Raw genomic sequence first — 13,902 nt, 5'->3', positions numbered from 1 at the left:
GTATTTTTTTTTTTTTCCCTGTACATATTTCCTCGCAGAAAAAAGGAGTGCCACCTCGCAAGGCGGTCACAAGTTTTTTTTGCGGGAAAATCGCCTTCCTATACTGTTGGCCCATTTCGCAGGGCCCAGAAGAACAGTGCTTGCACAAGAGTGAAGAAGTCTGCTCGAATGGGAGGAGAAATCACCATGGGGAAAAGCATAAAAGGACATGCGAATGTGCAAACATGCGTACGAAGGAGGCTGTCCTCTTTTCCCCGCGCGCTCTCTCTTTACGCAAGTCCATGCATGCACATTTTCTCCTTAACCTGCAAAGGGCCATGCTATCGCGAAATGTTCACCATGGCAGCATTCTTGGACATTCATAAAGAGGATAACCATTACATGGCTCGAAATTTAAAAAAAAAAAAACACGATGAAAAAAGACTTAACAACCCTCTCATAATAACATCCACAGAATCGTCAAACAACACCTTTGGCACCCCCCTGGGGGGAGCATTCATTAGCATCTTGTCGAAGTTCCATCGACGGAAAAATGGCAAAAAAAAAAAATACACAGTACGATATTCAAATTGTTATCACCCGATCTGATTACCTTCTCATGTTACTTAAATTCCCACACCCCCCAATTATCCGCACAACATATGCGACACGTTCGCGAACAGCTGCTTAGCGATACATGTACACGTAAAGGCGCATGCACCAGATGAAGACACAGGACAGCGGTTCACCTTTCCACAACTCCGTGACGTTCGAGGTTTTCACATTTGGGATTAAAAAGGGGGTGCTCTTAGGATCTGTTGCGTGGGGGGAATAATTCCATTTCCCTTTTTTCCGGCATAACGGTTTGGCCATCTGTGGAAAGCTCGCACAAGCTCTCTTCTCAGTTCTGTCATTCGTCCCTATTTCGCTTGTCCCCGATTGTTTTTTTTTTCCTTTTTTTTCATGTGATGGATTCCCCCCCAATATGGGATGAAACCTGAGTTTATAATTTTCCCCTACTTATGTGACACCAAAAAAGGCTGCAATTATATTTTCCCTCCATCAATCATCTCAGTAGGGGCACAAAGTATAAAAAAAAAAAGGAGGTATTCCCTTGCGCAAAGAAGTGCTAAGAAACGCAACCAAAACGATGAGCGCAGGAGTAGTAAAGATGCCCATGGGGGAGGAGGACTCGAAGAAGTTTGGCATTTTTTTGAATTTATTTAAGGCGAGAGGTAAGACGAACACGTGTTGCTCACTCGGGCGTGTTTCTCGCACCGAACAACGTTTGCAGAGTGGATCATGCGTTCACAGCGTACACAGCGTACACAGCGTACACAGCGTTTACTATGTAGCACCTTCACTTGCACATGCGCATGCGTATCCCCCCCCACCTCGCAGTCAACCTGCTCCAAATAAAAAGCAGGACTGAAACCATGGCGCAAAAGAAGAACATCTGCTTTTTCCTCCTGTAAGGTTTGCATACGTGTCCACATGGGCACTCCTATATAGTGGTGCTACATGTCCACGGTGCTACCCCCCCCAGTTATTCCCATATAACTTGTACGTATGTTTATTCGTCCTTTTTTTTGGGGGGGGCCCTCTACCTGTGTACTTCATCACGCAGGGGTGCATACCCATCTGTGTTTTATCACACTTTGTGTTAAAATTTTTTTTTTTTTTTTCTTTTTTTTTCTTTTTCCGCACTCGCGCAAAGAAATGGACAAACGGAAGCTGCCCACGAGAGCATCTGCTGGATGCTTCGAAACGAAAACATATGTCACATATGTAACAAGCTGATTGCACTATGTAACGAATCAACTTCCCTGACAGGGCTAAACCCTCAGGAGCGTGAAAATAAAAAGAGGCTAAAAAAATGCATAAGGAACATCCTCTACTGTGCAAACAAATTAAACATTAGCAACACATCAAATGTACGCACTCATTTTATAAACCACTTTGGAAAGGACTTTATCGAAAATGTTGAGGAAGACTATCTCCTCCTGGACAGAAATATGTGTGCTGTTATTAACAAGTACACGTTTTCTCATAAGGAAATAGCACAGGTGCAGAAAAACCTTTGTCACGAAATGGAGTTGCCAACAAGTAACCAGATAGCTCCATGTCACTGCAAATGTTGCGGCTTCTCACCAAATGATGACACTCTGCATGTTGTGCAAAAAAAAGACATCCTTCGGATTGTCAACACGTACTCTACACATGCAGAGAGTGTTCACGATCATGAGAAAAAAAAAATATTCCAAGATATAGAGGCTCAGTTAATAAAGAAATTGAATAGGACGCTCTTGGGGGACTGACTCGATAGGGGAAGAAACGTACGACCAGATCAATCGCGCTATACTGCCTGGACATGTAACTGCATAATTTGTAACCCTTTTTGCATCACTTGTGAAGAAGTTACGGAGCATGTTCCACTAATCTTGTTAAGTTAACCCGCTGGGGGTCTCACAATTGTGTGTGTAGAGATATTTATCATGTGCATGCACCTGCGTGCGTGCCACGAGGCGCATTTCTTTGGCAATGCCCTGCAGCGTGGACAACAGAAGGTAAGCCATCGCAAGTACGTGGGGGGTACGCAAAATAAGTGCATACAAGAAGGGACGTATTGACTCATTCCCATCATGCAAATGCGTCAATACGTAACAAATATGTGCGCGTCCATGCACAGCAGGCACGCACGTGCAAGCATGTAAACGCACAGGTCTGCCTCCCAGCCAATTCTCCACTAATGTTATGAGGAACAGTGACAACGCAAAAGGCACATAGTCGCCTATTTAAATCATAGCTGAATGTCCATTCATATGCATAAACCTTTTCGCGTAAAAGTGCCGCGGAACAGTGAGTGGAAAAAAAAAAAAAAATTCCATATTTTTTTAATTTAAATTATTATGCCTTTTTATGCACACAAGTAAGCAGTACGTTATATGTACATGTACAATTTAGCCAACTGAGCGAAAGTTCGGCTGGCAGGAAAAGTGGCCTTGATGCATCCTTTGCTCTGAGCCAATTTTTTACCTTCTTTGCAAAATCAGCATATTAGCGGGATTTGCAAAAAACGTTCGTACGAGAACAACCAAGGGGGCTATTTTCCCCAAGTTCATTTCTCAAGGGGAAAAATTGCCCACAATAAAATAAGCATATTTTTGTACGTGCCGCTTTCGCCTGCGCCATTTCGGCACAAACGTAGCATGTATATATATAAGTATACACTACTGCATACGTATGAATGCATTTTTTTACCTACGTTTTTCATACTTTTTTTGAATATACCAAGCAACTTGAAAACCAAGCACACTGCATAAAAATGCGCACCCCGGAGTGGAGTGAGCGTACCATATAAATGTAACATGCGTGGTCGTCAAAATATGCTTGCTTTATAGAGAAGCCAGTTTTTTTTTTTTTTGCAATTCTCAAAATCGGTTATTGTACCATTTTAACCATTCGAAAAAGGGAAGAAAAAACGATTGGGAAAATTTAACAGCTGATAAAAAAGTTGAACGAGGTACTATTCACGTTACAGCTAACATTTTCTCGCTGCGTACCAGCACTTTTTTTTCCTTTTTTTTGCATGCATACAATATGTAAGTAGTACGTCCCCAAGCACGTAATGCGCGTATAACCATGTAAAGGCAAAACCAAGCGCGTCGAGCATACCTGACATATGCCATCCGAAGGGAAAACACCACTAACTGCAACCGCAGGGAGTTTATATTTAACTTAAAATTTGATGTTATGATAAATTTCGTGAAAATGCCTTAACCCCCATGCTCAGCAGGTTTGGTAACTTTTGCGAACATTTTTTTGTTCCCCAAAATAGCAAAAGGGGGAAAAGTCCCAAATGCCAATTAGGCAATCTTAGCATACAAGCTTAATATGAAATCTTCGTGTACAGGCCACTGTTTCGTGCGGCATATTTTTTGTGCTCATTTTTTTGTGTAAAATACGGCTCATGTGCATGTGCCCTGTGCGTTTCCCCGCGTAGGCAGCATATCCCACAGGTTTATAACGCCCTCCAGCTTATTTGCTTTGCATACCCATCCCCACGTATGCGAATAGGCGAATGAGAACATACGTATGCGCAGAGGGCACTCCAACTTTATCCCTTTAATGTGAATTTTTTTTTTTTCCCCATCTTTACAATTGTAAGGAACAACCAAATAACCACGCATTTTTTTTTTTTTCTTTTTTATGTACCTGTCACTTTGTTTTATACTTTATTTTTTTCCCCTCCCCCCAAGTATTTTCCACCTGCTTTTTTTACCTGCTTTTTTCACCTGCCTTTTCCCACCCGCCTTTTCCCACCTGCCTTTTCCCGCCTGCCTTTTCCCACCTGCCTTTTCCCACCCGCCTTTTCCCACCTGCCTTTTCCCGCCTGCCTTTTCCCACCTGCCTTTTCCCGCCTGCCTTTTCCCACCTGCCTTTTCCCGCCTGCCTTTTCCCACCTGCCTTTTCCCGCCTGCCTTTTCCCACCTGCCTTTTCCCACCTGCCATTTCCCACCTGCCTTTTCCACATCTTGCCTTTCCCCACCCTCCCCTTACGCGTGCACGACATTACTGAATTTTTTTTTTTTTTGTAATTATCATTATATACGCGTGTGTACTTGAGCGCGCCCGCAAGTTACTACGCACTTGTACACTCGCACAAATGCGTACATACATGCGGAGGACGGATTATGCTTTCCACAAGTTCGAATTGACCATATACACATTTTGCATACACGCCTTTATGACGCATACGTTGCGTATTGCCCCGTGCGAGCACAATTTTTTGTCTTTCTGTTATTAATTGCTGTGCCACTGAGGGGGGAAGTTTTAAATCCTGAGTGGTCAATTTTTTCGACTCATTCCACATGGATATACATACGTGTACGCTCATACACGTATGCACATACCCCAGTGATGAGTTCACCTTTTCCCCAGCTGTCACGTTTGGCTGAGCGTAGTGTGCCCATTTTTCCTAGTGACATAAAGCGCGCGTTTAATTGGGGCGGCGAACTGTGCATACTTCCAGCTGTGCCGTCACAAGCACGGGGCTGCTCACCGAGACAGTTGCCAGAAGGGCGCACACGTTTGTACAAGTGCGTATGTGTGTATATGTATGTATATGTATATATGTATATATGTGTATGTGTTTATTTTTGCCGATCACGCCTGCGCATGCAGCTAACTTAAGAATGATAATCTTTTTTCTCTTCCAAAGAGTTCAAGAGGGGCAGTGAGCAGGCAGAGCCCACGGAGGGGTGCGCCGTCGCATGCACCAACCGCGCTGCGTGGAAAAGTGTACAATATATATATAAAGAAGTGTATGCGCCCCTACGCGCAAGACACTGAAGAAAACGCAACCAATTTGAACGCGTGCCAATCTGTGCACCGCTACCCCCGAGTGACGAACAAAGCGCTATCAACTTAGCTGAAGATGAACTCCAAAAAGAATAATTTCAATAAAGTCGGCAGACAAACGGCGAACCCCAATTTGGGGAGGAAAAATAATTCCTATAAGGAAAGCACCTACGGACAGACAAACGGAGGAAAGGTTTTCAAATTCATGAGTGATTTGAAATATAATGGCTACGGCAAGAAACTGGATGGAACTCATTCTGACAAGAGCTCCAACACTAGTCGGAATGGAAAAGCGTACGGAGTAAGTAGCAAAAGAAGAAGCAAACAACGGCAGCAGCAGGTAGAAGAGGAGGAAGAGGAGGAGGAAGAAGAAGAAGAGGAAGATGACGAAGAGGAGGAAGACGATGATGAAGAGGACGAAGACGATGATGAAGAGGAGGAGGAAGACGAAGAGGACGACGATGATGAGGAGGAGGACGAAGCGGATTACGATGATGGTGAAGACGATGGAGAAGACGAAGATGATGACGACGATGAAGACGAGACGAACAGCAGCGAAATGAGCGATTTCTCCGTGAAAAAAAAAAAAAAAAACTGCATAAAAATGACAACTTTTACGAAGGAATAGAAACGTCCAGTATTAAAAATAAAGTCAATCTAAAAAATTATAACTCCGATTACTACGACATTTACTCCAACATATACTCCTATTATGATATTTTTACTGAAGATAAAAATGAAAAAAAAAAGTATAAGTATTTTAAGGACGTTTTTTCCAATTTCGATCACAAGTATGAAAATAAGGAATATAACTACGGGGTAGACTTGAGCAAAAAGCTGCAAGAAAAACACATCCCGATTATCCATCCGAACAAAAAAGGAAACCATTTTGATAAACCGTATACTAAAGAGGGCAAGAGAAATGCCTCCCCCCTCATTCCCAACCTCCCCGCTGCAGAAAATAGCAATTCGAACAGCGCGGGGGGAAGTGGTAAACTCGGTAGTAACATCAACACTGCGTTTTTGAGCAACAGTGTTTTCCAAAATGGTGATGGCAGAGACCCCCGAGGCGATAAGGATAATCTGGGCAATAGAGACAGAAACGATAACAATGAAAGCACTCATGTCGCCGCCGCGATGAATGGCTTGCGCAATGAGTTCTATGTGGGAAGTGGCTCCCTGAGGGCGAAGCGGAACAACTTGAAAAAGGGCGAGCCGAACAAAGACTCCATGATCAAAAGTAACAAGAAGAAACTCGTCCCCTTGAAAAAGAAAAAGAAAAAAAAAAGCACCAGCGAAGATGTCAGCGTGAACGATAGGGAGAATTTGAGCGCGCACGTCAACACGAACCAGAATACTAACCCGATTTCTGCTGCGAATGCTGCAGTGAATGCCGCCCTGAATGCCGCCCTGAATGCCGCCGCGAATGCCGCCGCGAGTGCCGCCACGAGTGCTGCCGCGAGTGCTGGCCCAAACGTGACTGAATTTAAAAAGAACCTCGGCGATCCGAAAAACGGCGCTGAGGACATCTACGGCAACCACGACTTTTCCGACCTGAGGGGAAGCGCGAACGCGAGCAGGGAAAAGGCGAAGAAGAAGTTTAGCCACCCTGCGGAGGAGGTCGCCAGTATTGCTAGGATGTCAAAGGGGAGAAGCAGAAAGCCCAACCTGTTTGACAACCAGGAAAACAGCGAACTGAGCAGCGCCACTGTTTACGCGAAGTATGCGAAGTATGGGAAGTACGCGAAGTATGAGAAGGATGCGAACCCGGTGAAGGAGAGGACCAAGTCGCACCTGGGCACCGCGAGTGGCGCCCCCCACCGGAAAGGCAGCCTCGGCAATGTCAGCAACGAGAGTAACGTCAGTGATGTAAGCAACCTGAGCAACCCGAGCAACATCAGCCTGGACAGCTCGTGCTCCATCGAGCTGGACGATCCCCTGGAGGAGGGAAAAGTGCCGGATGTGAAAAAAGAAGGAAGTATGAAATTTTTAAAAAATCCAACCAAGAAGCGAATGAACAAGCTGAAAAAAATCGTAGAAATATTAGAATATTCCATCTATAATGAAGAAAAGAAAGGATCTAAATTGGAATCAAAACTGTACGACTATGTACTCCTAACGAGGAACCTCAAACAAGAAATTGCAAACTTAGAAGAACTTAACAACAGCAATAAAAGCAAAATGGCTAGCTATGAAAAGGATATAACCAAGCTGAAGGAACAAAACGAAGAAATGAAACTGACCCTTTCCACATTCGAAAATGAGCTAAGCAGTTTAATAAACAAATTTGATAAAAACTTTGCCAAAGAATTGATCGACACCAAGACACAGAACGATGTGCTGAAGAAGGAAGTCGAGAAACTCAAAATGGAGATCGAAAAAAAAAACCACGAAATTAAGAAGATTGAAAATTGGAATGACTTTTCGAAGAAGCTAAATGCGGAGAATGTAATAATGCAGGGAGGGGCAGGAGTAGTACCCTCCTCTGTTCACACATCGGGGGTCATCAGTACAACAAATGGCCCATTGAATAATGTCAACGTGACCCATGGGGTTGTTACCTCGATCAGTGCACCAACTAGTGGTAACAGAATCCCCGCGCTGAGTGATAAAAATGAACAGGGAGGAGATCCCGCAGGAAACATCCTGGAGAAGAACCTCAAAGAACAAATCATCACGTCGTATGAGTTCCCTTATTACTATGGTAGTAGCGAAGAAATTGAACCATCTGTGGTTGACGATTTAATATTAAAAATGAAAACAATCAGAATCGTGTATGAGAAAAATATCGAAAGGTATGATGATGAGACGAAGGCGACGATTTACGGCTGCTACATCTCAAACTTTATTTTAGAAAATAAAGACATATGCAATCACAGGAAGGTGTTGAAGCACTTGCAGGAGTATTGCGTAGTGGAGTCGAAAATGCTTAATGTGCATTTGTGCCTACGAAAGGAAAGGTGCGACAATGTGCCCCTGAAAGAATTGGAGAAGGAAGTCATTAGACAGTTGGAAAATCCAGACTCGGACAAAAACAAAGAAAAGGTAGCCCTCATCAACTCGATTATGTTAACCCTTCTGTTTAAAAATATGCACATATATAATTTATATCGTCTCTTCGTGACTTGCTTAAAGTGTGATAATTTTAGATGGATACGTTTGATGAAGAAGTCTCTTTTTTTGAAATTTTTCGACTTGTGCTTGGTCGACTCGAATGTGAAGGGGAACATCGGCCTCCCAAATGTGAAGGAGGCGAGGCTGATCCACGTCCCCCCTGCAGAAGCAGTGGTCGACCCGCAGGAGCGCCTACCCGTAGAGAACTTCCATCAAGTACAGTACAACATCAAACACCCCATGTTCTACTGCTCCAACGAAACATTGAAGAGACTAATCTCGAGCATGTTCCTCAATTTTGCCAAAGATCCAATCAACCCACAAAACTGTGACAACATATATCACTATGTGCTACAGAAGAAGAACTTCGATCTGCTCAAATTGTTGAAATTGTCAGGCAAAAATTACAACTACATATTTAACAAAAATGGAGAAAATAAAACTCCACTAGACTATCTAGATAATGAAGACATCAAAATTGACCTCATTTCTGGGTACATCCTAGACATAGCAGGAAAAGGAGCAGATAATTACAAAAACGCAAAGTACGAAGCAGCCTTCGAGCTGTACAGTGAAGCGCTGGAGAAACAAATAAAGCTTTCAGAATCTGTAAGGATGGGTAAATCAATGAATGAAAATATAGGGAAGCTTTACTACAACAGAGCTAGGACATTAATGCATCTAAACAAATGGATAGACGTTATAGAAAATTGCAACAACTGCTTGAAATACATTCCAAAATATATTAACGCTTTCGATACGCAAATACACGCGTACGAAAATTTGCTAGAATATGAAAATGCCCTCCTGACGTATAAAAATATGTGTATGAAATGTAATATCAAACCGGATGATAAGGAAGATAAACTGAAGTCACAGATAAATGCCACGTCTTTTCAAATTTTAAATGTCAATAGGAATTGCTCCGTCTCAGAAATCAAGCAGGCCTTCTCCAACTTATCCAAGAAGTGGCACCCTGACAAACTTGGCATCAACAGTAGTCCAGATATTAAAAAAAGGCACAATAATCACTTTAAGCGACTATTTAAGGCCAAGCAACTCCTCCTGAATGATGCGGAAAGGCTAAAGGAGAAGAAGAAAAAAGAGACCAACTATGTGTATCCTCAAATTATCGAAGATGTGAACAACCACCAACTGGGTAATAACAGAACCGGCTCGCATAACAGACAGAAGGCAGTCACCCCAGGTGATAGCGTAAACGCGTCATCTCAGCAGAGAGATGGTAATAACGTTCCCACCACTGCCAGCAACACGAATGACAACAGTGGTAGTACCCCTCATAAGGATGACCTAGGAGGCAATAATGCAGGGGACCCCCCCGTTAACACCAACGCTGGCACATTTAACTCCACCACTCAGTCCACCGCGCAGCCTACCGCGCAGACCTCCACCTTTGCCAACGAGGCCAAGAACACCTTCTATCACACGTACAAAGACGACATTGATAAATTTCAGGAGAAATTAAAAAACTTCAATAAAGGATTGAACAACGAATCGGACAGCAACAAAAATGCCAACCCCTTCCTCAACCTCTTCGATGGGAAACTCTCCAATCTGAATAACGAAAAAGTGGATGAAAATTTTTACAAAAAATTGAAAGAGGAGTATGAAGGACTCTCCGATGATGAGATCAACAATTTTAAAACAAAAATTTCCAACTCGATTAACAACCTAATACAGACGGAACTTAACTTAAAGAGAGAGTACCAGGAGCTCTGCATAAAGGAAAAAACAAATGTCATTATGAATGCCCGCCTCTGCATTTTACAAGAGATACAGAAGGCGTTGTGTGTGCGATTGGACAAAGAGAGGAAGCTCAAAGTGGTGGAGAGCATAATTAAGGGAAGAACTGAGGAACGATCGGTTAACTGGGCCAAGGCAAATGGGGGTGGGGGGGCTACCACAGAGGAGATCCCTCATGAAGGAGAAAGGGATGCCCCTCGAACTGCCAAAAGCGCAGGGTATGAAGCTGATCCCCAAGGGGAAGACGAAAAGGAAAAGGATTATCTCCAAAAAAACGCATCAAAGTTTGCAAAGGGCGCATCCGAATCAGAGGGCAAATGGGAAAACTCCAGAAGAAAAAGCAACGCCGATAATGGTGGCCGATTTTTAGAAGACACGTCATTTTTTCAAGATGCGCAGAACAACAAAGGGGATACCGGACTCAGGTCAGCGGAGCGAAAGAAGCAACGCCTCGAAGGAAGTGATGAACATGGTGTAGAAGCAGATCATTCCTTGGATGGTAGTAACGATGACGAGTATGACGGTGGCTCCCTTGAACAACGTGCCAGTAAGCGAAACGGAGACCAACTAGAACACGCAAAAAACGCGCAGCAGGAAGCGGCGGAAGACAAAATGCACGAAGGTGCCGCCAAGGAGTTGTTCTACAATGACGACAGGGGATACTTCGAGGATAGCCAAAAAAATAAAAACACTCCAAGCGGAAGCAGCAACGATTGTGCAGGGGGCGACAATGCCGATAACAAAAGTAGGAGAAAAAAAAAACGCAGATTTTAAGGACAACAACATACAGTGGGAGGAGGACGAAGCGGAGAGAGGTGACAAAAAAAAAAATCAGAAAAACAAAATGGCCTCAGAGAACAACGACCATGAGAACTTCATATTTTGGGATGAAAAGGGGAACGCCCATCACGAGGGGAAGGGGACTTCACACATCTTCGAGGCTGCCGATATATTCCAAGGGAAAAATCAGGGGAAAAATGAAGGAAAAAATGAAGGAAAAAATGGAGGAAAAAATGCAGGAAAAAATGAAGGAAAAAATGAAGGAAAAAATGACGGCAATAACTTCTTCGACAGCGTCAGTATTAATCAGCCGAGTCAGGCCAACCAACCATTTAGACACTCAAACGAACTACCGGGGGAGAGCAACTCCATGGGAGAATATGATAAGAGTTTCACAGGTGAAAGATTAGAAGAAAACAATTTTTTTTTCTTAAGTAAGGGCAACAAAGGGAAGAACAGCCTGAACAATGCACTGGGGTCGTTTTACGATGGGAATACTGAACAGCCAAATGGGAATAATGAGCACGACAATTTTGCCAGGAAGGAAGAAGGGGAGCCGGCTCAAGAAGACGGAGAAGAAGGGGAAGACGAAGTAGAAAGTAATGGGGCAATGACCAGCAATCACCATTTCGCAAAATCGATGAGTGAAAGGGGACCTTTTGATTTCCCCCACGGCGGCAATTACGATTACGAATTGGAAAGTCGCGCCGGTGATGGGGGTGTCGCGGGCGAGAGTAGGCATGCCGGGGCGCTGCACGCCGAAGGGGGAGAAGCCCCAAATGCCGGCTCGGGGAACAGCGCGAATGCCAACTCTCACAAAGTGAATTTCCCGAACGAGCAGGATGAGTACAACTACCTTAGGGGAAGAATGAAGGATATCATTGGCACCCCAAATGGGACCCCTGGAAATGTGAAGGTCCCCCAGAACGGTAGCAACAGCTGCGATGGCAGCGCGCAAAGTGACGGAGAGGAGGACACCCAGCACGGCGTTGGGACGACGACAAATAACGGCATGACAGATAAGGGCATGCCAAATAGCGTCGTGCCTGATAGCGCCTCGCAGTATAATAACAATTTCCACGTGGACCGCTCCAATGATAACCACAGCGATGATAGCTACCTTAGAAATGACTCCTACGAAACGAAGAATCAGCGTCATATACACCGTGTAGGTAAAAAGCAGCCCCCCAAAAAAGTAGCAGATCATAAAGAACAAGACCATAACATAAACGGTGAAGAAGGTGACCCAATTAACTACTCCAGCAGCTTGAAGAAGGAGGAACAATTCGCACCAATGCGATTCCCCGGTAGCAACAGCTACGTGAACAAGGGAGTAGATCAAAATATGTTTAACCTACTTAACATGGACGTCAACCTAGCAGGAAGTAGCTCCTCAGGAAATTTGAATTCGACTTACGCAGAGAAATTTATGAAGAAAAATTTAATGTACTCCAATGACGTCGTGGACAGAGAGAGGAGGCGAAGTAGCTTCAAGCAGCAGGCAGGCACAAAGTATGCCAGCGATGGGGAAGAAGTAGGAAACGCCGAACATTTTTACGGGCTCTATAATGATAGCATTGGGGGTCATAGCGGTGGGGGAATTAGCGGCAGACAGGGAAGCGGTGCCAATAGCGGGAGTGTGGGCAGTAACGGAAGTGGCGGCCACCAAGTGAACAACTTCGATCCCCCGTTTTTTAGCCAACCCACGCAGCACCCGCAGGACCCACCCACAAATGGAAGAAAAAATGGAGACCGGAACTCAACCGCAAGAAGGGACAGCAACCACGCCGAATCTTTTGCCAATTTAAGCAGCAGTCAGTATGACCAGGAAGTAGAAACACAACACCAGACGCCACTTCGCCTATCGCAGCAGGGATACAAAAATGCAGAAGGGGGAACCTTTTATAACAGCCCCAACAGCGATGCCCACTACGCAAACGAACGGTACGAAGAAAATTATCAACACGAACAGGGACACAACAGTTACTACGCACCCGATGAGGAAGACACACCAAATGGTCCAAACAATGAAGACGATAAAAATTTCTTCCAAACAGATATTAACACAAATCAAAGTAATACCAATCATCTGTACGAGAATGACATGAACAGTCCATTCCCTGAACAGATACACTCCAAACAAGATAGCTTCCTCTACGATGACAATAATTTTCGGAACAGTAGTTCCAACTTTTATGGAAATCACCTGAACAAGTCATACAATTATGAAAATATAAAAATGAGAAATTCACTTATGTACATAAATGAAAATGAAGAAAAAAATAAAAATGTGAAGAAAATATTTTCGAATGATTTAAATTCCATTTCGTTGGATAAAGAATTTAATCAGAAGAATAAATTCTCATTCAATCAGAAAGTGGAGAAACACAAAGTCAAAAATGGCAAAGGCAAAGTTCCCAGTGAGGAAAATAATTATATCAAATTGAAGAAGTCCTCCTTAGATAAGATAAGCCCCAAAGTTGATGCGAGTAAAGCCAGACCCTTTGTCTTAGCGACGGGGGTGACGATGGGTACTGCCGCTGCCCCAGTCGCTACCCAGGCAGCTACCCCCGCTGCTGCACCTGTCGAAGGTTCTCTACCGAAAAAAATTTTTAAAAAAAACGTCAACGCAGATGACAAGCACAAGGCTGCCGATCAGATGAAACGGGGGAAGGGAAAGGCCAAGGACAGCGGCGTCGCGAACGGCAGTAGGCAGAACAAGTGAGCAGTACGTGCGATAGATATGCCGCAGTGTGTAATCTCTACATTGGCTAACCTATTAGGTGTAACGCGCCAAGCGGTCGCCTCACCAACGAAGCTCAAGGAGCAAGCAATATAAAAATATCCACTGCGAACTATTGTGGGCATTTAACTGCCACGGCGCTGCATGAGTGTGTAAACGTA

The 13,902-nt window shown here is 44.0% G+C and overlaps 2 protein-coding genes across 2 annotated transcripts; both read left to right on the top strand.

The window, feature by feature from the left end:
- Positions 1-1,129: 1,129 nt before the first annotated feature.
- PCYB_094770 (hypothetical protein) lies at positions 1,130-2,297 on the top strand (the record flags this gene model as incomplete). Its single annotated transcript, XM_004222592.1, has 3 exons — positions 1,130-1,214; positions 1,381-1,450; positions 1,697-2,297. 3 exons carry the CDS (start codon positions 1,130-1,132, stop codon positions 2,295-2,297), a joined length of 756 nt encoding a protein of 251 aa, XP_004222640.1.
- A 3,119-nt stretch (positions 2,298-5,416) lies between these two features.
- PCYB_094760 (hypothetical protein) lies at positions 5,417-13,723 on the top strand (the record flags this gene model as incomplete). Its single annotated transcript, XM_004222591.1, has 4 exons — positions 5,417-5,837; positions 5,963-10,992; positions 11,063-12,667; positions 12,710-13,723. 2 exons carry the CDS (start codon positions 5,417-5,419, stop codon positions 10,990-10,992), a joined length of 5,451 nt encoding a protein of 1,816 aa, XP_004222639.1. The 3' UTR covers positions 11,063-12,667; positions 12,710-13,723.
- Positions 13,724-13,902: the final 179 nt, after the last annotated feature.

Source organism: Plasmodium cynomolgi, chromosome 9, assembly GCF_000321355.1.
Source record: "Plasmodium cynomolgi strain B DNA, chromosome 9, whole genome shotgun sequence".
NCBI lineage: Eukaryota > Apicomplexa > Aconoidasida > Haemosporida > Plasmodiidae > Plasmodium > Plasmodium cynomolgi.
This window is presented reverse-complemented; position numbering and strand designations above follow the sequence as displayed.